This window comes from Amia ocellicauda, chromosome 1 (assembly GCF_036373705.1).
Source record: "Amia ocellicauda isolate fAmiCal2 chromosome 1, fAmiCal2.hap1, whole genome shotgun sequence".
Lineage (NCBI taxonomy): Eukaryota > Metazoa > Chordata > Actinopteri > Amiiformes > Amiidae > Amia > Amia ocellicauda.
Genome location: NC_089850.1, coordinates 57876592 through 57903426, shown reverse-complemented (window position 1 = coordinate 57903426; position 26835 = coordinate 57876592). Strand labels below are relative to the sequence as shown.

The 26835-nt window shown below is 44.2% G+C and overlaps 1 protein-coding gene across 2 annotated transcripts in view; it reads right to left on the bottom strand.

Moving 5' to 3' along the window:
- Nucleotides 1–26835, bottom strand: part of LOC136754621 (alpha-2-macroglobulin) — a 49180-nt gene that overhangs the window by 4467 nt on the left and 17878 nt on the right. The window contains exons 16-32 of one of the 2 annotated variants that reach the window (XM_066710620.1): nucleotides 26457–26600; nucleotides 25922–26018; nucleotides 25341–25458; nucleotides 24614–24839; nucleotides 24317–24443; nucleotides 23716–23837; nucleotides 21121–21172; nucleotides 20347–20430; nucleotides 19762–19938; nucleotides 17549–17630; nucleotides 16838–16994; nucleotides 16633–16707; nucleotides 16203–16365; nucleotides 15524–15675; nucleotides 2178–2393; nucleotides 1301–1425; nucleotides 450–540 (exon numbers count right to left, since the gene is read on the bottom strand). In XM_066710620.1, coding sequence (XP_066566717.1) covers nucleotides 450–540; nucleotides 1301–1425; nucleotides 2178–2393; nucleotides 15524–15675; nucleotides 16203–16365; nucleotides 16633–16707; nucleotides 16838–16994; nucleotides 17549–17630; nucleotides 19762–19938; nucleotides 20347–20430; nucleotides 21121–21172; nucleotides 23716–23837; nucleotides 24317–24443; nucleotides 24614–24839; nucleotides 25341–25458; nucleotides 25922–26018; nucleotides 26457–26600 — 2208 coding nt within the window. Of the gene's footprint in view, nucleotides 1–449; nucleotides 541–1300; nucleotides 1426–2177; nucleotides 2394–15523; nucleotides 15676–16202; nucleotides 16366–16632; nucleotides 16708–16837; nucleotides 16995–17548; nucleotides 17631–19761; nucleotides 19939–20346; nucleotides 20431–21120; nucleotides 21173–23715; nucleotides 23838–24316; nucleotides 24444–24613; nucleotides 24840–25340; nucleotides 25459–25921; nucleotides 26019–26456; nucleotides 26601–26835 lie in introns of those variants that run through there. The other variant, XM_066710630.1, reaches the window with a different exon arrangement.

Here is a 26835-nt window from a genome sequence, read left to right as displayed (position 1 = left end):
AACTGCCTCTAGAGCAGCAATATCTTTCTTGAAGTGTGGAGCCCAGAACTGTCCACAGTATCCAGATGAGCTCTAACTAGTGCATTGTACAGTCTGAACATCACTGCCCTTGTTCTAAATTCAACACTTTTGACAGTATACCCTAACAGCCTTTTTTTTGCTTCCCCACATTGTTTGGATGGAGAAAGTGAGGAGTCCACATAGACTCCTAATTGCTTCACTTCGTTGAACGGGTAATGCAGCAGGAGATGGTTGTTGGAAAATTAAATGACAAAATAAGAACCTTGCTTAACGGATACTAACGGATCCCAAAAATGTAACTTTTCCATATCGATAATAAAAGTGGATTATTGATAAATCATAATGAGGGAAATCAGTACAAATATCGATAGTCTATTTTATCATTACACCACTACTGAGGAGCCCCACACACTGTACTTGGAACTCACAGTCATTATATCTGTATCTTTAAGGACGAATCCAGACAGGAGTTTGAAGTTCAGAATGACCATGTTGGTGTTTTCCCTCGGGCCGGCGTACCTGTTAGGTTGGAACAACACAGACAATCATAAAGAGCTCTAAATTCCCAAAGTAAGCAGTGTCTGAAAGGGCTCATTTCATGTCAAGTCAACCAGTTTCCCACAATTTTTTTGTATCGTGGAAGATCTAGGTCAGCTATGAAACCAGGTGAAATATGTATGTTGGGACTTGAAATGCATCTCATTTTGGATTCATATAATGGACCTACAAATTTGAAGTAGAATGTCAGGACCCCTGTGACGTTTTCTGTATAGACAGTTAGACCTTCTGTAGTATTGATGTGCTGCCCAGGGTTCTTAATATTGAACAAATTATTCAGTTGTCAAAATACTGACTAATACAGAACACAGAAGAGGCATGGCTTTTGTTGTTGTTACTATATTACTCTGTTGAATGGTGGTTTCCCACTCCTGCAGATTATCCATACAAGTTTGCAGGTTACTAGAAATCTACTACTGAACAAGAGCTAAAAACGACAGGAACAAAAGCTATTGTTTTGCAAGTGATTTCTGTTAATATGGGTTTAATTAGATTCCTGGTGCGCTGAGCCACAGATGGAAACCCTGCAGTAGCCAAGTACATAGAGGATGTTTTTATATATATATATATATATATATATATATATATATATGTATATGTGTGTGTGTGTGTGTGTGTGTGTGTGTGTGTGTGTGCACATACAGTGGAGGTAACCTTCCCCCTTCTCGGTGTACAGGACCATTAACCAGCACAAGAACCATGTGTAGAGATATGGACGTACGTTACATTAGCAAAGAGTCTGAGGTCTCTGTTATCGCTGCTGGTGTTGCATTGCCGATAAGCCTTCAATGTCAGGTGGAAGTTGACGAAGTCAGCGGGAGGGGGGATGTTGTAGTGGAGAGTGATCTGGAACGCAGATTGGGAGAAGTGAGGGGCATAAAGATGACCAGGTAACAGGATGATTTTTTTCACCATTTTGATGTATGCCAGGATTAGAGTGGGACTAGGGTTATGTTAGGTACTGAGACCCCATTCACATTTGAGATTTAGGCCGGCCCAGTGACGCCTTAACTCAAATGTGAACGGGGTCATAGATTTAAGGCGACCTGTCCTAAAACTTTTGAGGGGCCTAAAGGTGACCTAAATGTGAATATGAACGCGCCGGGCCTTGGGCTGGTGGAAAGAGTCAGCGTGTGACGCGAATCAAGCCACGCCCCCAGAGACTGCGTATCTGAGTCAAAGGAGTCGCCGATCAATAGCCTATATATATATACACATCAGTATGAATTAGTTGTGATTATAAATACATCGCATACACCTGTAAGCAGACCTAATGTCATGCGTAACTGGTTTGTTTGAGCACATTTCTTTAATTCCTGGCATGCATTTCGTTTAGGCCTTCTTTTCGCCCGCATATATGAACGCACTTAGGCCTCCTAAAACCACAAATGTGAACAGGGTCTAAATAATAAATAAATTAGGACTAAATGTGAGGCGGCCCAGGGCCGGCCTAATAAGTGTGAATGGGGTCGGAGATATTTTAGCTACAATTCAGGGATGGTTTTCAGTTTCAGTGTTAGAGTTAGCATACGAGCTAGGTAAGGGTTATAATTAAATGGGCCTGGGTGAATTACCCAGAGGAGAGAATATGCACTGACCTGGATCGAAGCACAGCCTGTGCCCTCTGCCTCCACACTGTACACCCCCAGGAGGTCCTGAAGCTCCTTCTCCTGGTACAGCAGGCTGTTGCTTTGGTCCAAAGTGAAGTGGTGGTGTTCTCCCCCTGTTGACCGCACCATCACCGTGCTTGAGCTCTCTTTGTTGAATGCCACGGCCCCATAGAGAGACAGGGCCTGCAGAGCTACCACTGTGTCCTGTATACACACACAACAGAGAGGATCACTCCTTTACAGGTATTAACAACAACCTTAAGACAACCTCTTGGCCTGTGATTGGTTGGTAGGGTGTCAGCTGGGCTGCTGATTTTCGAGAATAGTCCAGGGACAGTATTCATGAGACTCATTGACCTTTTTAGAGTGGAATATTTTTTTCTTAATTTGTATTTTCAGCACAAAGATTTACAATGGTAAATAGAGGCTGTCATCTTGGGTACCCATAGAAAACATTCTTGTATCCAGACAGCCTATAGGACCCTGTGTGTATCAAACAGACCCCCTCCTACTTCCTGTTTGTATATAATGTGACACGCACACAGGAACCTACTCTTTGCCGGGAGACAGAGCTCCCAAGCAACTTAATCGGAAGTACTGCCCAAAAGGGGAGGATTAACAGTATACCCATTCCATTGCAAGGGAGCAGGGCTTTGAACTGATGAGAGCCTGCCCAAGGCTGTGCCTGCTGGGGGGAGCCTCGGCTGGACCAGCTCTGGATAGAAGGCCATAGGGGCCCTGTAGGGCCACATCCTGGCCACACTCACCTGGAGTAATTGTATGTTCTTGAGTTTTGTCAACAATTAATGTAAGAAAGGCCAAGAAGAAAATTCCTGTACTCTGCATATCACAGGAGCTGGGTCTCCTGCTCAACCAGCACAGGCAGGAGCGGAACCTCAACAGCTCAACTGTGTTGAAACCAAAAATACAGCGCAGGGCAATAAGAAGCCTATTCTTAAGCCCTCTGTTTATACAGGAGCAGGAACCTCCTGCTCAACCAGCACAGTGTTACTCAGCTCTCCACACTTCCTCAGTTTGCCTACAGAGCTCATCATCACCTGATTTCTAACCCTGTCTCTCACATTCCCCAGCACAATGAACAAATCACCCAATTAACATTCCTAAGCATCATGTGCACATGTACCATCACCCCTCTACTCCCATTGGATCAGCACTACACATCCCTATCCCCGGCTTCCCTCTGATCTGTATTTAAACCCCCTGTTAGTTACATACAACGTTAAATCTTTGTCAGTTTACCTACATTTCTGAGTGTTTCGCCTGTTTACTGATCTCATGTGTTCCTGACTTTTGTTTACGCCCTGTGTTTTGACTTCTGGATTGCCCTCAGACTGTTTGTACGCCTGATTGATCGATCGACCTACTGCCTGTGACCCCAACTACTGCTTTTGTCTTGCCTCTATTGCCTTGTTTGCTGGCTCTTTGACCTGGACTGCTGCTGACCTGGACACACCTGCTTCTTCCCGCACTTGAGTCCTCCACTTCTCTGGCTGTTTGCACTGACAGACGTGACACACAGCTGGGAGCGGAGTTAACAGAGCTCTACTGAACTGACAGCATACACATCGGTGAGACCGCAAGAGACCAATCCTTGCGTCGTCAGCCAAACACAGGAGCAGGATCCTACTTGCTCAGCTAGCACAGCCAGGAGTGGATCATCAAGCCCTACTTTCTCAATACAAATAAATACAAAAAGTGAGGTGGCAAGAAGCCAAGTCTGGTGCTCTCAGCATAGCTCTACTGTGATGAATAATACCTACAATAGATCACAAGAGATCCATGCAGATCTACTAGAGATCTACTGCAGGAAATAAGGAAACACGGCCACCTGCTCAACCTGGGCAGCTAGGAGTGGGCTAAAACAGTTCTATTGTACTGGACATTGTAATGTTCCTATTTGGGATACTGCCACTTTAACTAGGCAAAGTGGAGGTCAAAGGGGAAAAGGAAATAAAGGAACGCTACCCGCATGTCTACATACACAAAAACACTATGGCCTTCAAGGATCTACCCTCTTTCTCGGTTTTTGAAATCCACGAATCACACAACACACTCGGGCCACGATGGGAGAAGTGGCTGAAAAGATTTGAAATTCTCCTCAGAGCAATGGACGTGACAGATGACACAAGGAAACGTGCCATGCTGCTACATTACGCAGGTGAGCAAGTATATGATGTTTTTGAAACGCTGCCAGATACGGGAGAGGATGAGGATTATGAGAAAGCTAAAACAGCTCTTACAAGCTATTTCTCAAATAAAAAGAATGTTGACTTTAAATTCAGACAAGCAAAACAACAGTCAAAAGAAAACATAGATGAATACCATGCAAGACTGCGTAAACTGGCTGCAACATGTGAATTCAAGGAGATAGACAAAGAAAATAAAATACAAATTCTGCAAGGATGCTCATCAACAAAACTGCGCAGACAAGTTTTAAGGGATCCTGAAATGACTCTAAGCAGACTTCTAGACACTGCACGTGCAAATGAGGCGGCAGAAACACAAGCACAACAGATTGAAAATGAGTCTTCTACTATATCTGGTGAATCAGCCATGACCATTCCACACAAGCCTGTAAAACTGGATCAAAGGCATAAAATACACAGCACGTCTAGAACAATATGTTATCATTGCGGAGGCACATACCCTCATGATACCGTGTACCCAGCAAAAGGTGCAGCCTGCTGGAGTTGTGGAAAACCAAACCATTTTGCTAAGGTGTGCAGATCAGTAAACACACAACTAAGAAAAGTTACAAAGCCCAAAGATCACCGTTTATCCCAGCGCAACGTCAATCAGGTACAGCTTGGTGACTCTGAAGAAGAAGACACATATATTTTCACAGTCTCCAAAAGCACAACGGGCATGTCAACGATAGCCAGCCAAAACGGACCATAACCAACCCAAATAATTGATGCTTACCCCACCATTTTCGAAGGTATTGGAAAACTGAAAAATCACCTAGTCAAGCTGCATATTGATAATGATGTACAACCATCGTTACAGCCACATAGGCGCATTCCATTCCACGTGCGGAAGCTGGTTGAAGAAGAATTGGCTCAGTTAGAAGCTCTCGACATCATTGAAAAGGTGGAAGGCCCAACCCCCTGGTTATCACCAATAGTGGTAGCCCCAAAACCCAAGCAGCCTGGGAAAATCAGACTCTGCAGACATGCGCCTGCCCAATAAAGCCATCAAGCGAGAGAGATACATCACACCGACTGTAAATGACATAATTGCTGACCAAATGGAGCAAAATTATTGTCAAAACTAGACTTAAATGTTGGATATCACCAGCTAGAGCTCCATCCTGAGTCCCATCACATCACAACATTCTCCACACGTTGGACTACACAGATACAAACGTCTAAATTTTGGAAGCTCCTGAAACTGTAATTTATCGTCCAGGACATAACAACCCTGCTGACTACCTCTCACGGCACCCTACAAAGCTGTCCATATTACAAAACTGCACTGGAACTGAACTTCCTGAAGCGTATGTCCACTTTGTCCTCTCTCATGCAATTCCGAAGGCAATGACGTTAAATGAAATACAAACTGCAACAGCCTCCGACACTTGTCTACAGCATGTCATCAAAACTGTACAAACTGGGCGCAGGGCTGTATTACTGAAAGAAGCACACAAGCTGCCCCCAGCAGACAAAGCATGCCTACTCTCATTTGCCCGCATAAGAGATGAACTAACTGTTCCCTACAAGATGAAGACACTCCTGTGCGGCAACCGAATAGTGATTCCACAAAAACTATGGCACCGCACTATTGCTCTGGCACATGAAGGTCACCAGGGAATAGTTAAGACTAAACAGCTTCTTCAGGAAAAAGTCTGGTTCCCAGGCATTGATGACCAAGTAGAAGTTTTTCTAAAAAACTGCCTACCATGCCAAGCTGTGTTACCTACCGCTCAGGTTGCCCCACTCAGGATGACTGACCTCCCTTCAAGCCCATGGACACATGTCAGCATCGACTTCTGTGATCTCCCCAATGGTACCCATCTGTTAGTGGTCATGGATGATCACTCCAGGTTCCCGGTGGTTGAGTCTGTGACTACAACGTCAGCTAAAGCAGTCATACCAAAGCTTGACAAAATCTTCTCCGCATTCGGTATTCCCACGGTAGTTAAAAGTGATAACGGTCCACCCTTCAACAGCACTGATTTTGCCTCGTTAGCAGACTATCTTGGCCCCAGGTGAACGGTGAAGGTTTATGAAGAGAGGTTTATGAAGACCAAAAAGACAGCGCTACGTGCTGCTGTCATCGAAGGAAAAGCCCCTACCCAAGCACTATACAACTTCCTCCGAAACTACAGGGTGACTCCACACAGCAACAGCATTGTTCAAACGCCCTCCACACATCAAAATTCCATCTTTTTCTGAAGATGTGGGTAATCCTGCCATGGCCCTGAAAGACAAAACTGCTAAAGAGGAAATGAATGACCAGGCAGACACACGGAGAGGAGCTGCACCTTCCGCTATCACATTAGGAGATTATGTGCTGGTGAAGAACCTGAAGACACAAAACAAACTCTCACCACCCTTTCTCCCACAGCCATATTGAGTAACCAACATCAACGTCATGATGATCACTGCGAACAGAGGTGCACATGTCATCACTAGAAACATATCTCACTTCAAGCCATTTCATGGAAATGCCCACGCACCGTCTGTTTATCCTGAAGAGGTGGATGATGACGATGATGACGATAATGTCCCATCTACACAACCGACTGCCCATGAGCACACCCAGGGAGAAGCACTAAAGAGTGCAGAAACAAGACATGCCACACACTATTCAATTCGGATGGCGAAGAAACTCCCTGGTCACTTGAACGACTTTGTACCTCGTTAAGACTGAATTGGGCTGGATGGACCTAAGTTAAAAAAAAAAAATGTTCAAAAAGTTAAGGAGAGATGTAATGTTCCTATTTGGGATACTGCCACTTTAACTAGGCAAAGTGGAGGTCAAAGGAATGGAAGTTACGATTCCAACAGCAAACGAGCCTCAGTGTTATTTATTTATCATTCCTGACATTTTGTCTACATAACTGTAATTTCACGGAACATCACAGACATCATAAAGGAGACAAGGTTTCTTGAAGTCCTCAGCTTACAAGAGGAGCAAGGCCTCTCGCTCAACCAGCAGAGCTAGGAGCAGGGCTACACAACTCTACTTTATCATGTGTCCTCAGCTTAATCCAGGAACAGGGACATTGTTCATAAGAACGCAAGAACGTTTACAAACGAGAAGGAGGCCATTCGACCCATCGTGCTCATTTGGAGTCCATTAATAACTAAGTGATCCAAGGATCCTCCAGTCTATTTTTAAATGTTCCCAAATTGCTGGGGAGTTTGTTCCAGATTGTGATGACTCTCTGTGTGAAGAAGTGTCTCCTGTTTTCTGTCTTGAATGCCTTGAAGCCCAATTTCCATTTGTGTCCCCGGGTCCTCTGGTTTGATGTGGTCGATGCCCTTCATGATTTTGAAGACTTGAATCAAGTCCCCACGTAGTCTCCTCTGTTCCAGGGTGAAAAGGTTCAGGTCCTCAGTCTCTCAGTAGGACTTTCCCTTCAGATCTGGAATAAGTCTGGTTGCTCTCCTCAGAACTGCCTCTAGAGCAGCGATATCTTTCTTGAAGTGTGGAGCCCAGAACTGTCCACAGTATCCAGATGAGGTCTAACTAGTGCATTGTACAGTCTGAACATTACTGCCCTTGTCTTAAATTCTACACTTTTGACAATATACCCTAGCCTAGCATTGCGTTTGCCTTTTGTATTGCTTCCCCAAATTGTTTGGATGGAGAAAGTGAGGAGTCCACATAGACTCCTAGGTCTTTCTCATGCGTTACTTCATCTAGTTCTATTCCTCCCATAGTGTAATTATAGTGGACATTTTTGTTACCTGCATGTAATACCTTGCAATTGTCCACATTGAATTTCATCTGCCAGGTGTCGGCCCACAACTGAATATTGTCTAAATCCCTTTGAATAGCCTGTGCTGCTGAGATTGTATCTGCTGAGCCACCTATTTTAGTATCATCTGCAAGACTGTGCCTTCTCCATCCTGACGAGTGCCTGGCTGACATGAGCGCGTGTGTGAGGGTATGTGCCAGTTGGTGTGGACACCCTGAGGCAACCCAACAACCGGGATGTGTTCGTGGTGAGTGGAGGGACTACCAGATGCTGTAAGTCACACTCCACCCAGCAACACAAGCCCAGCATTCAAGCAGGAGAGGCACCAAGCACCGCTGTGGACGCTGCGCCGCTGCCTGCAATGGGGCACTGGCTGCACCTAGCATGGGGCACCGAGCACCGCACACCAAGCACCACACCGGGCCGCGCCAAAGCACCGACACAGAGGGTGCCAAGGGACAGTGGCACAGAGGCACAGGCTCGCGAGCATGGAGCACTGAGCACCGCTAAGGTGTGCCGATCAATACGCTGTGCACCAGCACTGAATAGAGAAGCACTGAGTGCTGGAGGACGAGCGCCACATGAGCCTTGCAGGCCTTGCAGGCCTAGCTACACTGATGACTCAGGGTTACCAAGAGCACCAGGCACTACGCTGTTTGGGCTCTGCAGGGTCCGAGGGTAGTGGACACCAACCGATGCAGGGTGGATGCAAGACTGCGGAGGAGCCCCTCACATGGGCAAGATCTCTATGAAAGACCGGTGAGCTACAGGCGGTGGGTACAGCCGGGCCTCGGATTTACAGTCGCTTGTTCATGCTCTTGCTGTGGAAAGAAAACCTGCAAACACAACAAAACCCACAGTGGATAGATAATAAAACAATGTAAGTGGGTCAGAAGGTGCAGTATATAATACACATATAGATCGATCAGTCATAACATTATAACCAGTGGGTGTCAGTGGGTGGGATATATTAAGCAGCAAGTGAACATTTTGTCCTCAAAGTTGATGTGTTAGAAGCAGGAAAAATGGGCAAGCGTAAGGATCTGAGAGACTTTAACAAGGGCCAAATTGTGATGGCTAGATGACTGGGTCAGAGCATCTCCAAAACTGCAGCTCTTGTGGGGTGTTCCCGGTCTGCAGTGGTCAGTACTATCAAAAGTGGTCCAAGGAAGGAAAAGTGGTGAACCGGCAACAGGGTCATGGGCAGCTAAGGCTCATTGATGCACATGGGGAGCAAAGGCTGGCCCGTGTGGTCCGATCCAACAGACGAGCTACTGTAGCTCAAATTGCTGAAAAAGTGAATGCTGGTTCTGATAGAAAGGTGTCAGAACACACAGTGCATCGCAGTTTGTTGCATATGGGGCTGTGTAGCCGCAGACCAGTCAGGGTGCCCATACTGACCCCTGTCCACTGCCAAAAGCGCCTACAATGGGCACGTGAGCATCTGTGGGATGTGCTGGACAAACAAGTCCGATCCATGGAGGCCCCACCTCACAACTTACAGGACTTAAAGGATCTGCTGCTAAAGTGGTGGAAGACCTGCCCACTGAAGTCAAAACAGCAGAGTCCTTGACCTCATTCCGGGGCTTACTCAAGACGCATCTCTTCCGACAGCACTTGTAATATCAGTCCTCTACCCCTGTTGATAGTACTTCAGCTTATTATGCTCCTCGCGTTCTTGATTGTTTTCCTCCTTGCTCCCTTTCCCGTAGCCCTCGCCTGTAACCCTACATCTTGACAGCACTTAGCTTTCACCGTCCAGGATGTAGGAAGTCACTTACTGTACTTGTGTAAATTGTAAATTGGAATTTGTAAAATGTATTTTGAATTGTTATGTTTTAGCTAAGTTGAACTTGTAATGATTGATGCCCTGTACTTCTCTGTATTTTTGCACTTATCTTGTAAGTCGCCCTGGATAAGGGCATCTTCCAAGAAATAAAAATAATAATAATAATAATAATAATAATAACATCTTGGTGCCAGATACCACAGCACACCTTCAGAGGTCTAGTGGAGTCCATGCCTCGACGGGACAGGGCTGTTTTGGCGGCAAAAGGGGGACATACAAAATATTAGGCAGGTGGTCATAATGTTATGGCTGATCGGTGTATGTAACCTAACCAAATCTCAGTTTTGTGCTTTTGTACATGTAAAATTAGCCAGTGTGTTTCTGTCGTTGCCACTGGACACTCGGGCAAGCCAGCCGAGAAGTCGCTCAAGTCGCCGCAGCTAAGTATCGCTTTTTCTCTTGCGTTTCCTAGTTTAGTTAAGAGTTAAATTGATTGTTTACGTGGTTTGTTGTTTAGCTACGAATTGTATATCTTGCACCTGTTTTGTAGTAAGAGCAGCAACTGTTTGTTGGTGAATTTAGCAAGTTACTTAGCACACTCAACACGCCCTGTCTGTAATCAGAAGCGTTACACTGTAGGCTGTGATTATTTAGCATTTGTTTAACATTACTATGAGCTATTGTTCAGTGTAACTGCGTGTGTCTGGCACTGTCTTTGTTTGTATTCAGATATTATTATTTTTTTGTAATGATTGATGCCTTGTACTTCTCTGTATTTTTGCACTTATGTTGTAAGTCGCCCTGGATAAGGGCGTCTACCAAGAAATAAAAATAATAATAATATTAATAATAATAATATTAAACGGCCATTAATTGTGCTATTAGCAGTCCTGGATTTCCTCGGACAACTCTACCACCCCTGCTGCATTATCCTCTCTTTTCGTCCTGTCCCACTCTGCTCATCTTACCAGGCGGGGAGGAGGAACAGGGCTCCTGCTTTCGCCTTCTCTCCTCTCCTGTCCCCCCCTCTTTCTCCTATCTCGACCCACAGGTTTGAATTCCATGCAGTGGAAATCACCCTCTCACCTCATCCTTCTAGTTCTCTACCGTCCAACTGGTCTACTCACCTCCTTCCTGGATGAACTCGACTTTCTTCTCTCCTCCCTCCCCTCGCTGTCCTCATCTACCATCCTCCTGGGAGACTTCAACATCCACCTCTCCAACCCTTCCCACTGTGCCAGACTTCTTCCTCTCCTTCACTGCTTTAACTTCTCTCTCTCCCCATCTCCCCCCACTCACAGGGCTAGCTGTCAGCTAGACCTCATCTTCTCTAGAGGCTGCTCCCCTTCAACACTCTCCGTGATGCCCATGGACATCTCGGACCACCACTTAATTTCCTTCTCCCTTTCCCTCCCCACTCCACCCACTCCCTCTGTCACCTTCCACCGTAATCTCCGCTCTGTCTCCCCCTCCACCCTTGCCTCCACTGCCCTCACCCTCTTACCTTCCATTGACTATTTTTCCCATCTGTCAACTGTGCTACCTCTTCTTTGTTCTCCTCCCTCACCTCCTCCCTTGACTCTCTCTGTCCTCTCACGTCTCGTCCTGCCCGTCCCTCCCCTCCTCAGCCTTGGCCTTCTGCTGTTCTCCGCTCAACCCAAACTAGTCTGCGTGCCGCCTAACAAAGGATCAAACTCCCAGCTGCCCTCGAAGTCTACCGCTCTCTACTGTCTACATTCTCCTCCTCACTCACCTCAGCCAAGAAGTCTTACTTCCAATCTCTCTTCGAATCCACTGTCAACAACCCTCGCAAACTCTTCTCCACCTTCTCCTCCCTCCTTGCCCCCCCTCCCCCTCCTCCTCCCCCATCTCTCACTGCTGATGATTTCGCCTCCTTCTCCTCCAAGATTGCAGACATCCGCATGCTCTTCAATACTCCACCCTCCTCTCCCATCACACCCAAACCTCCCACCGATCAAGCTTCCTTTACTTCATTCTCACCTCTCTCAGATGCTGAAGTTTCTGCTCTCCTCTTACGTCACAAACCTACAATGTGTGCCCTGGACCCTCTCCCTTCTCGCCTCTTCCAAGCAACCGCTCCTGATCTTTTCCCCTTCATCTCCTCCCTCCTCAACTCCTCACTCCTCTCTGGCTGTTTCCCCTCTGCGTTTAAACAAGCTGCTGTCATCCCACTGCTCAAGAAACCAACCATCAACACCACCTCTCTTCAGAACTACCGCCCTGTCTCCCTACTCCCCTTCCTCTCAAAGACTCTTGAGCGGGCTGTCCATCGTCAGCTCTCGGACTTTCTGTCCCAACACTTGATCCTCTGCAATCCAGCTTCCGCACAGCTCACTCCACTGAGACGGCTCTCCTGGCTGTCACTGACCCTCTCAGCTGTACTCGGGCGGCCTCCCTCTCCTCAGTCCTCATCCTCCTTGACCTCTCCGCAGCATTTGACACCGTTGATCGCTCTATCCTCCTCTCCTGCCTCACTGACCTTGGGATCTCTGGGACTGCTCTCACCTGGTTCTCCTCCTACCTCAGTGACTGGTCCTACCAAGTGACATGGCGAGGCTCCTCATCCACCCCCCAACCTCTCCTCACAGGCGTTCCCCAAGGCTTAGTCCTGGGTCGCTTTTGTTCTCTCTCTACACTCGCTCCCTGGGCCCTACCACTTCTACGCTGATGATGCCCAGATCTTCCTGTCTTTTCCCACTTCTGACCCTCTCATCCCCTGTCACATCTCTTCCTGCTTGTCTGTTATATCCGCCTGGATGCACTCACACCACCTCAAGCTCAACCTCTCCAAATCGGATCTCCTGTTTTTCCCCCACTCTTCCTCACCTTCTGCTGACCTCCCCATCTCGATCGCCTTGGAATCCACCACACTCTCTCCTTCTTCCAATAAAAATCTAGGAGTCACCCTCGATCCTGCGCTCTCCTACACTCAGCACATCACCACGCTGACACGCACCTGTAGATTCTTCCTGAGCAACATACGCTAGATCCATCCCTTCCTCACTGACTACTCGACTCAGCTGCTCATCAAGTCACTGGTCCTCTCCCGCCTGGACTACTCCAACTCCCTCCTGGCCAGCCTGCCTGCAACTACTACCCGCCGCTCCAGCTCATCCAGAACTCTGCAGCTCGTCTGGTATTCTCTCTGCCCCAATTTGCACACTCTACTCCACTGCTCCGTTCCCTCCACTTGCTCCCGATACCGGCACACATTCAGTTCAAGACCCTCACCTATCACTGTCTCGACCATACTGCACCGAGTTACCTTCAGACACTTGTCTCTTCATACATCCCCTCCAGACCACTGTGCTCCTCCAGCGCCAGAAGACTAACTCTGCCTCCTCTTCACTCTCCTTCCTCCAGAGCCGCTCCTTCTCATCCCTGACCCCTAAATGGTGGAACTACCTGCCCACCGAAGTCAAAACAGCAGAGTCCTTGACCTCATTCCGGCGCTTACTCAGGATGCATCTTTTCAGTCAGTACTGAATATTAGTCCTTTTATCCCCGCTAGATAGCACTTCACAGTTTTATTATGCTTCTTGTGTTTACGATTTGTTTTCTTCCTTGCTGTCTTTCCCGTAGTCCTTGACTGTGACCCTACATCTTGACAGCACTTAGCTTTCACCGTCCAGGATGTAGGACCTCACTTACTGTACTTGCCTGTGTAAACTGTAAATTGGAACTTGTAAAATGTATTATATTTAAAATTGCTATGTTTTATGTAAATTGAATTTGTAATGATTGATGCCTTTTACTTAACTATTTTTGCACTTTGTTTTGCACTTATGTTGTAAGTCGCCCTGGATAAGGGAGTCTGCCAAGAAATAAAAATAATAATAATAATAATGTAAAATAGGCAACAAAGAAAGGCTTTTGTAACAGACCAAGGAATAACAGCAAAGAGGATGTTCCTGTGTGCGCATCACATTATACAGTGAGAGAAAAAAGTATTTGATCCCCTGCTGATTTTGTACATTTGCCCACTGAAAAAGAAATGATCAGTCTATAATTTTAATGGTAGGTGTATTTTAACAGTGAGAGACAGAATAACAACAAAAAAAACAGAAAAACGCATTTCAAAAAAGTTATAAATTGATTTGCATGTTAATGAGGGAAATAAGTATTTGACCCCTTCGACTTAGTACTTAGTGGCAAAACCCTTGTTGGCAATCACAGAGGTCAGACATTTCTTGTAGTTGGCCACCAGGTTTGCACACATCTCAGGAGGGATTTTGTCCCACTCCTCTTTGCAGATCCTCTCCAAGTCATTAAGGTTTCAAGGCTGACGTTTGGCAACTCGAACCTTCAGCTCCCTCCACAGATTTTCTATGGGATTAAGGTCTGAATTCTGGCTAGGCCACTCCAGGACCTTAATGTGCTTCTTCTTGAGCCACTACTTTGTTGCCTTGGCTGTGTGTTTTGGGTCATTGTCATGCTGGAATACCCATCCACGACCCATTTTCAATGCCCTGACTGAGGGAAGGTTCTCACAAAAGATTTGACGGTACATGGCCCCGTCCATCATCCCTTTGATGCGGTGCAGTTGTCCTGTTCCCTCAAACACCCCCAAAGCATAATGTTTCCACCTCCATGTTTGACTGTGGGGATGGTGTTCTTGGGGTCATTCCTCCTCCTCCAAACACGACGAGTTGAATTGATGCCAAAGAGCTCGATTTTGGTCTCATCTGACCACAACACTTTCACCCAGTTCTCCTCTGAATCATTCAGATGTTCATTGGCAAACTTCAGACGGGCCTGTACATGTGCTTTCTTGAGCAGGGGGACCTTGCGGGCGCTGCAGGATTTCAGTCCTTCACGGCGTAGTGTGTTACCAATTGTTTTCTTGGTGACTATGGTCCCAGCTGCCTTGAGATCATTAACAAGATCATTCCGTGTAGTTCTGGGCTGATTCCTCACCGTTCTCATGATCATTGAAACTCCACGAGGTGAGATTTTGCATGGAGCCCCAGACCAAGGGAGACTGACAGTTATTTTATGTTTCTTCCATTTGCGAATAATCGCACCAACTGTTGTCACCTTCTCACCAAGCTGCTTGGCGATGGTCTTGTAGCCCATTCCAGCCTTGTGTAGGTCTACAATCTTGTCCCTGACATCCTTGGACAGCTCTTTGGTCTTGGCCATGGTGGAGAGTTTGGAATCTGATTGATTGATTGCTTCTGTGGACAGGTGTCTTTAATACAGGTAACGAGCTGAGATTAGGAGAACTCCCTTTAAGAGAGTGCTCCTAATCTCAGCTCGTTACCTGTATAAAAGACACCTGGGAGCCAGAAATCTTGCGGATTGATAGGGGATCAAATACTTATTTCACTCATTAACATGCAAATTAATTTATAACTTTTTTGAAATGCGTTTTTCTGGATTTTTTTTTTTGTTATTTTGTCTCTCACTGTTAAAATACACCTACCATTAAAATTATAGACTGATCATTTCTTAGTCAGTGGGCTAATAGATAGAAGAATGTTCTCTTCCCCTTTGGGCAGTACTTCCGATGCGAAAGATAAGTTAAAGCACTGACCAATAGGGGCTACGAGACAGTAGACAGCTGAACAGTGGTACCTGTGTGGAAGAGAATCCTCCATAGGGGTTCTGCTGTTTGATCAGCCAGCTGACGATCCTAGATGCGCGGCCCAGGTCAGAGGAGGACAGGGGTTGGTGGCTGAGGAGTGACAGTAGAGTATAGGAGTTCATCTCTACTGACAGGGAGTCGGCTAAGATGCACAGCAGCGTGGAGAGAGAGAGAATTACGTTGAAGTATGTTAGAGAGGGAATGAGAAAAAGAGAGAGATAGGGAGGACTTATAATTGAAAAGAGGGTCAGTAATGGAAAAGAGAAAGTAAGAGAGAAGATGTTGGCATGTTTATTTTTTTATATTAGCGACACATTCACATTTCATTTATCTGTTCATCTTTGGATGTTGGGTGAATGACTTGTTTCTCTTAGGGAAAGGGTAATCCTATACATGGATTGGCGTCATGTTTACCAGTATATTATCTCACACTCCAGTGCAGTCACCGGTGTTTCCAACTGAAGGAGTGCAGGGTCTGCAGCCCTGGTTCTGGAGCTCTGGATCTACAGCGTCCTAAAGGTTTTTATTATAATCATGGAAATAATGGAATTGACAATTGGCTTATGTAGTCAAGATGCATTTGATCTTGAGCCACTGATGGAAGACACCTGAAAAGGCAATTGAGTCTTTCCAGGAGCAGCGCTTATGGACAGTGAGCCTGGTCTTTACCCTCAGTGGTGTCCAGCACATCCAGCTTGGCGAGAAGGCTGGCCCTGGTGTCCTCCTCCCCAGCCAGGGTGAAGGTGTAGGCGAGCAGGGCAGCAGCGTAAGTGTTGGTCAGGTTGTAGACTGCAGCCCTCAGGTATGACAGACTGCTGTTTAATACGGGCTCCTGAGTGAAAAAACAAGAATACAAACTGTCTTCCAGGCCAAGCAAAGAGTTATGTCAGATACCTTGTGTCTGCTGTATTTTGCTATATTTTCACCAATCACTTTTTTCCATGTTGTCTCTGGATCCCAGGTAAATGGGTAAATGTCCCCAAGAACCCCAGAGAGAATCTGGGGTTTCTGTTCCGGGGTTGTAAGAGGCAAACGAGGACCTGTGAGTGAAAAGAAAGATGGAGAGAGAGAATGGAAGAAATGATGGAAGGACACTCACCGACACAGAGGTGTTCAGTTCCAACATGGCGGCAGCGATGTAGGCAGTCAGGGTCACCTCATCACTCACTCCACCCTGGAACACACAATCCACACTGCTTCACACATGTGCACTGCAGTATCACTTCAGCATCCTTATAGAAACACATTCCCTCTTCGACTCTTCTTCCATTCCCAGTGCCTCTAAATGCCTCTCTTTCTCTGACCTTCATTCTATTGTTGAAAAGCTTCCCCACGCTTTGGAAACAGCCATTATTTTCCCGTCGCGCTTCCAGCCAGGACTTGGCACTCTGGATGTTGCTGGGATCGATGTAGATGTAGGACTGGGCGCCACCGAATGACTTCATCACAAATGCGGTCAACCTGAAGAATGGAGGGCAGGCTGGGTTAAAGTTCACACAATCCACAGCAGAGCAGTAAAACACTCATGCAAGCTTTAAATCAGGATGTGAAGAGAGGATAAATTGTACATTTTAAAGCAGCATTTTGATCATCAAAATGTAATGCCACTGCCATTTTCAAATTTTAATCCTGCTACTTGTTGATGGGTTTCCAATAGCAAAAAGCTGGAAGTGTTAATAAAAATAATTAAAAAAAAAACTGAATTTGCATTAGAATGGTTTTAGATTTTTTGTTTTTAAATGTTCAAGTCTTTAATTTGTAAAAGTAGAGGCAATGTGAAACAACATGTGAATTGGGTCCTTAAAGCTTGGGTTCAGAGATCAAAACAACACTGCACAAATAATCAACAGATATAGATATAGCTAGCTGATCAAGTATCACATTTCAAAGTTGACTACCCTTCTGCATAATTATCTAACTAGTTCTAGATGTCCTGCCCCTGCTAAATTCCTCATATCCTATGAGGGTTTATTTCTGTAGCAGCAGCTCGAGGGCACAGTGGTATACCGACTCACCATGTATTTCCTGAGCTGTCTGACATGCCGAAAGCACTATAAGATCCGTCATGATGCCTGTAGTTGAGCTCCCGCTGATAACCTTTACCAGGGGATTCAGAGAGACATACATTTTTCAGTTTTAGTTCACAGATACATTTGTAGAATTTTTTCATAAACTGCTGGTAATTCCTTTGAACTTCTCTTGCCCAGACAAGGGTTTGCTTTCACAATGTCTGGACTCAGCTCAGGCCAATTGCATTTTGACAGCCCTCTCAGGGTGAACACTTTTTTACCACAAATATATAGCATTGCAATAAATGCTCCTCCAGTGATAATGTCCATGAATCATTATTTTGCAATCTATTGTACATTGTACTATGTGCAGTAGCAATTGCATATTGATCAGTAGAGTAAAAGCATTCAGTATGATACCATTTGGACCTGGCATTTCACTAACAATGTTTTCAGAACACACAAATAATCACTGTCATTCCCAGTATCACTGATGCCCCCTGAATCAGAGTCATGTTCATATAAACATTTCGAAAATGCGCACTCTTCAATCTCCGTCTCCAATCCATGTTTTTTTGTGGCGTAATCATTGTCCACTCATTCTGAGTACAGTTTTAAAAAGACACCTGTAATGCTATACAATTCATGTGTTTTTTAAGCACATGAAAGACTGCAGTTGAGTAGTGATCGCCACTTGAGGGTGAGACTGACTGTTTTTTTAAAGGGCAGGCAGAATTATGCATTATATTTGATTTATTATGCATTTCAATAACCGGTCAAAATAAGCGATTTTGGCTATTCTAGGTAAACGTTATTATTTATTTTTGTGTTAATGCAGCTAAAACGCTCTAGTATCATCGGCAAATTTGACAAGTTTGCTAACTATCCCAGGGTCCAGATCATTAATATAGATTAGAAAAAGCACAGGCCCTAGTACTGATCCCTGTGGAACTCCACTAACAACCTCACTCCAGTTAGAAGTGACTCCTCTAAGACACCCTCTGTTTCCTAGACATCAACCAGTTCATAATCCATCTACTTACATTACCCTGAATGCCTACAGCTTCCAATCTGAGGATCAGTCTTTGGTGTGGAACCTTATCAAAAGCTTTCTGAAAATCTAAGTATATCATATCATATGATGAATTGGCATCTTTCCATTAATGACTTGATGAGATCCAAGCAGGATGGATAAAACCAGCTCTAGGTTTATTCCTGAAATTGTTTTCAAACCCTGTTTTTTTTTTTTCAAACAAAAGTACCAACATCACAGCAAAATCACAGGTCCTCTTTGGTCAAAGCTGTTTTGACAGTTGTGATCACTTATCAAACAGGGTTTACTGCTTTTGAAAGTGTTATGACCCCGCAGTTGTGCAGTATGTGTGGTGTCGTTGTTTTCTTGTTGGCGCTGTGTTTCCCCCGCTGTCTCTCTCAGGTCCAGGTTCTTCCATCCTCACTCATCATTGGTCCATTTGTTCCCCGTGCTGTCCTGGGTCAGCCAATCAGAGGAGGCTCCCTGACTACTTGAACCCTCCCGTTCCGTTCTGCTGGAGGCTCGTCATGCTGAGTGTGTTGTCTGTGCTGTCCAGAGCTTTGTGCATCTGCTATTGTTATACCTGCGGGTTTCGTGTATATTGTTTGTGGATATCTTATCTGTGTTTATCCCACTGTCACCCATCCCTGTAGTAAGCCTGGGGAGGGCGAGGTAGGTAGGTAAGTCTCCCCAGGGCTTACATATTCATCACGCAGGGTTGGGTTTTGTTGAAACACACCAGGTTAGTCCATCGCAGGGTGCTGCAATGTGTACTTTTGGGCTAGACTAGGTGGGTTTTGCCGTAAGGGCTTAAATAGGTTGAGGTTTTGTTTATTTCTTTGATTTAGCACCCATGTGTTCGTCCTCCCTTTGCATCTGTGTTATTGTTAATTATTGTGTTTTATCCGGGGTATTTGTCATGCCCCGGTCTTCAGTATTGTTGTGTCAACAATAAATATTTATTATTTTACACCATTGTCTGTGGCCCCATCTGTCTCCCCACTGCTCGCTCCTCTCACCACACTTTCCCCAGCCGCTTGTGCAGGCGTGTTATGTTGCGTTTTCCCCCCACACTTTCTACCCCTGGATCCTACACCAAGAAGGGCTGGAGCTCGAAACAGAAAGCTACTCACTAGAGGAAGCTGAGTTTGTGTTTTGGTGTGAAGACAGTGTGGCCCAGACTCACCGCTCGTCAAGTATTCAGAGGCCTTGCTCCTGATCACCTGGGTCAGCTGTCCTGTGCTCTCCAGGTACTTGAGGATGTAGATGTTGGGGGCGAACCGCACCATGTTCTGCTCCCCACAGCCATAGGGCATCACGAGGAGGCTGTCCAGGTTCTGCAAAGCCCTGCCCAACAGGTCCCCTGCAGACGTGAAGGGGGAGAGACTCAAAAACAGGACCTTCATGGCTCTCCTATATATTTCATTTATTGGAGATCAGGGCTATGGAAGGTGACATTAAGCAGCAAGCAGTGTATCTGCAGGATCCCTGGTAATAAATAACGACATTATGCTTCCCTATGCATTGCTGCCATCGACATCTACACACTTCATTAGTTCTGTGTAGTTATGAAGCCGATTCAGGATTTTTACGTATGTGTGTATTTATTTCATGTATTTTAAAAATATTTTTATGTATGTATTGCAATTCATGAACTTACAATTAAAAGCCAATTTAACAAAGTCATTTAATAAATACCAGAGTGCTTCTCACTAGACATTCATTTAGAGCCAGTGAGTGAGTGTAGCTATACGGTGCCTGCGGATTTTACCCAAAACAGAGATGGAGGCTCGGGCAGATCCCTCCACAATGACTTCTGGGAGCTGCAGCTGGACCTCCTCCTTTACTACGCTGCCTGGAAGCACAAAGAATAGATCAGCAACTACAAACCTGCATTAGGGTGTTTATTTTCCTAACGCTACTTCTCACAACTTGCTATCAAGTCTTACTTAACTGTCATTTAGACGTTTCTGCATCCTAATTACAGGGACATTGTTAAATTCACAATGGAACAGCAGCAGGAAAAAAAAGAGGAAAGGAGTAATGTGCATTTTCCTGTAAGTGAATGACCTTATGGCTTTCCCTCCCTAGTGATCCATTATAACCTCTCTCTTTCTTTTCCTAATTTCTTGATTTGTTATGTTGTAGGCCAATATGTTTTGAACAGCAATATTAAGTCAGTTGAGCCAGTCTGCAAAACATCCCTTCTAATGTCTTGTCAATTGGAGAGGGTTTGATTAATTTACGTCACTCCTGCCTTCTGAAGCTATTGCACGAGGACATAAGTAACAGAATAAATCACATGGACCTTTGTGAAGTAGTTATAGTCCTTCTTAGCTTCTATCACTGCTGCATTCTAATGTATTGGGTTTGGGTATGCTTGATCAATGGCTCCTGTATCTGATGGAGCCATTTCCTTGTTTTTAAAGTCTACCTGTATACACATTATATTTCCAATGTATATTTAAATACATTCATATATTTCCATTATATTTCAGACAGAGGGACCAGGAGGAAGCTAAAAAAAAAAGATATGGAGACTGACCTTTTGGACACAGTAGCCAGTTGTGGCTGATGGTCTTTTGCATCCCTTCAGGCTGCAGATGAGAGAAGAGACTCTGTTATAACTGTGCAGTATTTCAGAAATAACAGTATCTGGATGATGCCTTTAAACAGGGGTTAAAATTGTGCCAGAGTTCACTGGAGCCGGGCTCTGGCAGCCTCCTTGGTCAGGGAGAAAAAAAGATTGCAATACATTTTAGCTTAAAATATATTTAGCCAAAATTGAATGAGGCTACAACCAGTACAAATCTTTGCTGAGCCCTCCAACGATAAGGCACACTGAAAAGGGATTGCATTCTTTCATTTCTTTCTTTCTTATGTTCTTTCTCTTTCCAAGATGTGCGTGTCATGCATGCCCAGAGATGAGCGTGAGCGAGCCGCAAGGAGCCGCGCACTTGCTTGAACTGAGCACAAGCACAATTCTTTCAATCGTTGTGAGACATGCTGCTGGTAGGTTGCATCGGGCGAAGTAACATTAGAGACTGATTGTAAAACACTAGACTGGTGATGATATTAACTAGCACATTTGTTACAATAAGTGACTACATTAAGTTTGAAGTCATATCGATCGATTTAATACTTTTACCTGGCTAAGAAGGATGACAGAAGTTAGCTACTGTAACGTTAGCTTGTGTGAGTAAGCAGCATCAAGTGCTGTGGTAAATTAGCTAGTCTACCACAACACCATCTTGCTGTTTCTTCAGAAAATGTACAAATACAGAAAAAGTTGTCTTCTTACTTGCTCTAGTGTGAAGTAGCAGTATCATGGAAAGAAGGCAGCAAGAGGATGTGGCTGACAGATTATTTCTAATTACAGAGATATCTTTCTAGTTTAAGTTGTTAACTAATAAAAATACAGTTAGGTCCATAAATAGGTCCATGTGACAAAATTCTCATCATTTTGGCTCTATACGCCACCACAATCAATATGTGCTTTAAGTGTAGAATTTCATCTTTAATTTGAGGGTCGTTACAACAGTGTAGGAATTACACCCATTTTTATATGTGGTTCCCTCCAATTTTAGGGGCTCAAAAGTAATTGGACAAACTAACATAATCGTGAATTAAATTGTGAATTTCAATACTTGGTTGCAAATCCTTTGCAGTCAATGACTGCCTGAAGTCTGGAACCCATAGACATCACCAGATGCTGGGTTTCTTCCCTGGTGACGCTCTGCCAGGCCTGCACTGCAGCTGTCTTTAGTTCCTGCTTGTTCTTGGGGTGTTTTGCCTTCAGTTTTGCCAGCAAGTGAAATGCTGCTCAATTGGATTCAGGTAAAAGTGATTGACTTGGCCATTGCAGAACATTCCAATTCTTTACCTTAAAAAGTCTTGGTTGCTTTCGCAGTATGCTTCGGGTCATTGTCCAATGAGTTTTGAAGCATTTGGCTTAATCTGAGCAGATAATATAGCCCTAAACACTTCAGAATTCATCCTGCTGTTTTTTTCAGCAGCCCCCATCATCAATAAATACTAGTTCCCTTGGCAGCTATACATGAGCAGTTCCTTCCCTTCTCCATACTGTTCTCTTCCCATCATTCTGGTACAAGTTGGTCTTTGTCTCAGAATGATGGGAAGAGAAGAGTATGGAGAAGGTGAGTATGTGAGTGCAGGCAATAATAGCTTTTTGTTTTTTGTTTTTTGTTTTCTTGGACACCGTCTAAAATCTGTTTACTGTAAACTATGTTGTCGACTTGCACATATCCAAACTACAATTATAATAATCATAAACATATAATATTACTATTATAATTATTAGCCCTACTGTTATAATGATGATGAAAATAATAATAATAATAATAATAATAATAATAATAATAATAATAATAATAATAATAATAATAATAAGTTTACTGTTATTATTCCATACAATAATGGGGAAGGGATTAAGCATGTTAACCACTAAGTAGCCTATGTAGTTTCGTCTTATAAAAAACAAACAAAAAAAACAGAAAAACAAAATCAAAAAGTATAAAAGTGATCATATGCATACAGTTTACTCGGTCGCTGTGGTCTGGACCTCGGACCTTGTCGAGTTTTCACCAGCTAAGTGTAATAATGCTTAGACAGTTAGACCCTAATCTTTAATTTAATGTCAGCCTATTTGCATGTCATCTGTTTGCACTCTGTAAATAAATGTTTTACCAACTTTTTTTTTGTTATTGTCGCCTAAACCATATCTGCCTTATTTTATCACTGTGAGATCTAAAAACATTAAAAACAAAAACATAGGTTGTTTGGTTTATGTATGGTTATCACTGTAATGGTTGTTATTTTAAAGAGAGATTATAAGAGATTTATTAATGCATTTATGCTCATAGTTTTCTCATGAAGGATAATGTCATTATGAAGAAGATAAAACTTTTTTCTGTTTTCGCAACCCCCCAACCCCCACCAGGATTTAGGGACCCCCCATAAACTCTAATCCAATTCGAACACTGGTAATGGGGGTGATAAATCAACAGGGACACCCGAGCAACAGGAATAAATGTTGATCACAAGGCGTCAATAGGAATATCTAAAGGGTCTTTGTTGAAAGAAGTAGTAGACAGGATCAAAGCAAACTGCAGTTCCTCACCTCTACCAGCAGAGGGCGAATGACGGTGTCAATGTGGCCTTGTTCAGGCACAGTCACCAGCTCATTGTCACAGATGGTCTCGGTGTGTATCGCTTCTGCACTCACTGATATGTTCACCGATCCTAGACAGAGAGTGAGAGCAACAGAGCTTTACTGCCTCAGTAACTTGATTTTCAGCAGGTTCCTGTCAAGGAATGAGATCACACAGATGTGGAAGTTTTGCTTTATATAAGGTTTGTAGAGGGGAAAACAGACTCACCACTTTCCAGAGCAGAGGGCATACAGAGATGAAACTCAATAGCTACCTTAGTTTGAGACATGCTGGGTTGCACAACTCTGCTGTGACTGAACATAAACAATGTTCAACAAGTGGGCTACCGTTAACTGATCACTGGCAGTGTCCTAAGACTCCCCCATAAACAGTGTATCCCACTCTTCTCTAGACCACTAAATATGAATAAGCGTGTTGCTGCGTGGGATCAGAGCCAGCGTTAGTACCATATGTACACAATTAACACATGGTTCTCTGTATTCTGATGTCTAGTCTTGGTAGTCTGTTGTGAACAGTCCCAGACAACCTAGTTTGGGAGACGTAACTCACCAAGGGCTGAAGGCACCAGAGTCCAGTGGAAGGTTTTTGCTTCGCTGGCACACAGACAGGAAGTGTACTCACACCCTTTGCAGGACTCCAGAGTGTAGTCTGAGGACTTGGCCGGAGTCACATTCACCTATTGGCAAAGGAGAGCACTTAATCAAACCGCACACTCACACAGACTGCGTTGCAATCTTTAACTGTGGTGCTTCCCACTGACACCAGCTGGCAAAGGGAACTGGATTTTAAAAGCTTCTTGTTCTCGTGCAACATTTGTTCAAGGAAATGGGACAGGACAACTCTTACCATGATGCACTTGGAGAGGTAGTTGAAGACGGTGGCCCTCAGTTCAAACTGCTCCCCCCTGATGACGGAGTAGGGCAGGGTGAGCTCCAAAAAGAAGGGCTGGAAAGCAGTGAGCAAGGCCGGGGGGGCCAGGCCCAGTCCTGTGGGGGCCAGGCAGAAGGCACTGGCCTCCCATGTGGTGATAGTGTCAGGGACAGTGACAGGAAGCTCTACTGACCCAGAAGCCCTGCACAGAAGACACAAGAACAATATAGGCAACCCAAACAGAACTGAGATACAGTAGTCAAAGTTGGCCTAAAGGTTTGTAGTTCTCATCCAGGTAATGCTGCTGTCTGACTGTGGATTGGACTAGACTGGGGGTGGGACATAGTTAGCTGAGTGTCAGTATGGTTGGGTATGTTGGGATGGCCTCATTCCTTTTCCCTGACCTGTAATTCTGTTTACCCTTATTGATTAGTGAATGGTGTCAGGCAAAAAGAGAAAGAATGTTGTTTTTTAAATCCTTCATTTAAGGAAATGCTTTGAGTTTAATAAGGATGTGAATCCACAGTATCTAAGAAATATGTATCTTTTTACAAGTCTGCATGAGTCTTGCTCTAGGCCAACGTCATGCCTGAAAGCCTTGAAGAGGACCATTGGCCAGCACTAAAACTACAACAAGCCCCATTTCTAGAGCAGGTAACAGTGTGCTCATAGGAGGACATCCATCCATCTGAATGGCACTTACCCTACTGGGACCAAATCCCAGATCCATGTCTCAGGGAAGAATGTTCGAATTGTCTTCTTCGGTCTTCTCCCAAGGCTTACTCTCTCCATCATTGCATCTCCATAGTCTGAACTGTAGACTATGCATAGAATTGATGACAACTGAATTAGTCTCAGATTCAAACTCAGCTGTTCAGCATATAAAGCTGCAGAGCATTCCCTAGAAATTTATTGATTATAAAAGGAAGCCATCTTTTACTGATTTATGCCCATTTATCAATTAAACAATTTGTTTTGTTGTATACTTTCAATTTGAGTTTGCATAATATCAACCAGTCCCAGCTAGTGCATCTTGTAGCACAAACAGGCACAGAAAAAACAGCAATTTAACTGAAAAGCACCATTTGCATATGTTATATTGAAATGTATTTTTAAGAATTATTTTAAAAGGTAACAAAATGAAAACAGGCAACACTAACCTAAACAATGATACAAGGGCTGCAATATACCACAAATTATCACCTTGCAGCTTACCTATATGACATATTCACTATTATTCACTATGAAGTCAAAGGGGTAAGAAAAATATCAGTCAAATCTTACAATATCTATCAGACCCTTGATAGTATTCCCTTCCCCTGAAATGAAGGCACTCCGGCTCCCGCACCCATGAATTGGACACAATCTTGAGGCCCTGTTCCTGTAGATGACAGTATGTGAGAAATGTGTTCCTCTTCCAAAATGCCATCATAACTTCTTTATTTAAGGTTCTGGATTTACAAGCCTTTTCAACAATGTACTGAGGACAAGATCTGCCAATTGGTTCCAGAGCTCCTGACCCTGTGACATCACTCCCTCTGGCACACTGTGACATCATAAATTTGTGACCTGCTTTAACAGGGCTAAGGCAATGGAAGTATACACCAATAAAACAAATAAACACCCAACTTTTAGGTTTTCAAAAAGTTCAAATACCCAAATTTTTACATGCTTTCCTAACATAATCATCTACCTAAAGTTTTGATTGTTTCTATTAAAATGTTTTGAATGTTAAGTCTGCACATCTTATTTACAGGAAGATCCTATAGCAATAGAGGTAATTTTTGGGAATATCTTTAAACAAACATTGATTTTCTACCTTAAAAATCGTATAAGCATCCTTTGGTTGATTCTCTCGATTACTGAAGTATGACCTTCTTTGTCTCACTAGCACACAGCTGCGGGGGTCTTCTAAGGAATAAGGGAATCTTTCACCCTTCTGGACAGGCAGCAGTTTGTAGATCTAGGTATTGAGGAAGAGACAGTTAAGGCAGCACAACGCTTGACACTCTGTGAGGTCATAACCTCCAGAATGTATATTTTTTGTATATTTTTTATGTCAGTGACTCAATAACACACACAAACTACAATGGTTGGAACAGATACCCTGCATTATTATCATTAGAATACTTTTTTATTGTTTGCTTGTTTGCTTGCATAGATATTTCTTGGGAGTTGAGCTGTTCTGCTTCCTGGGT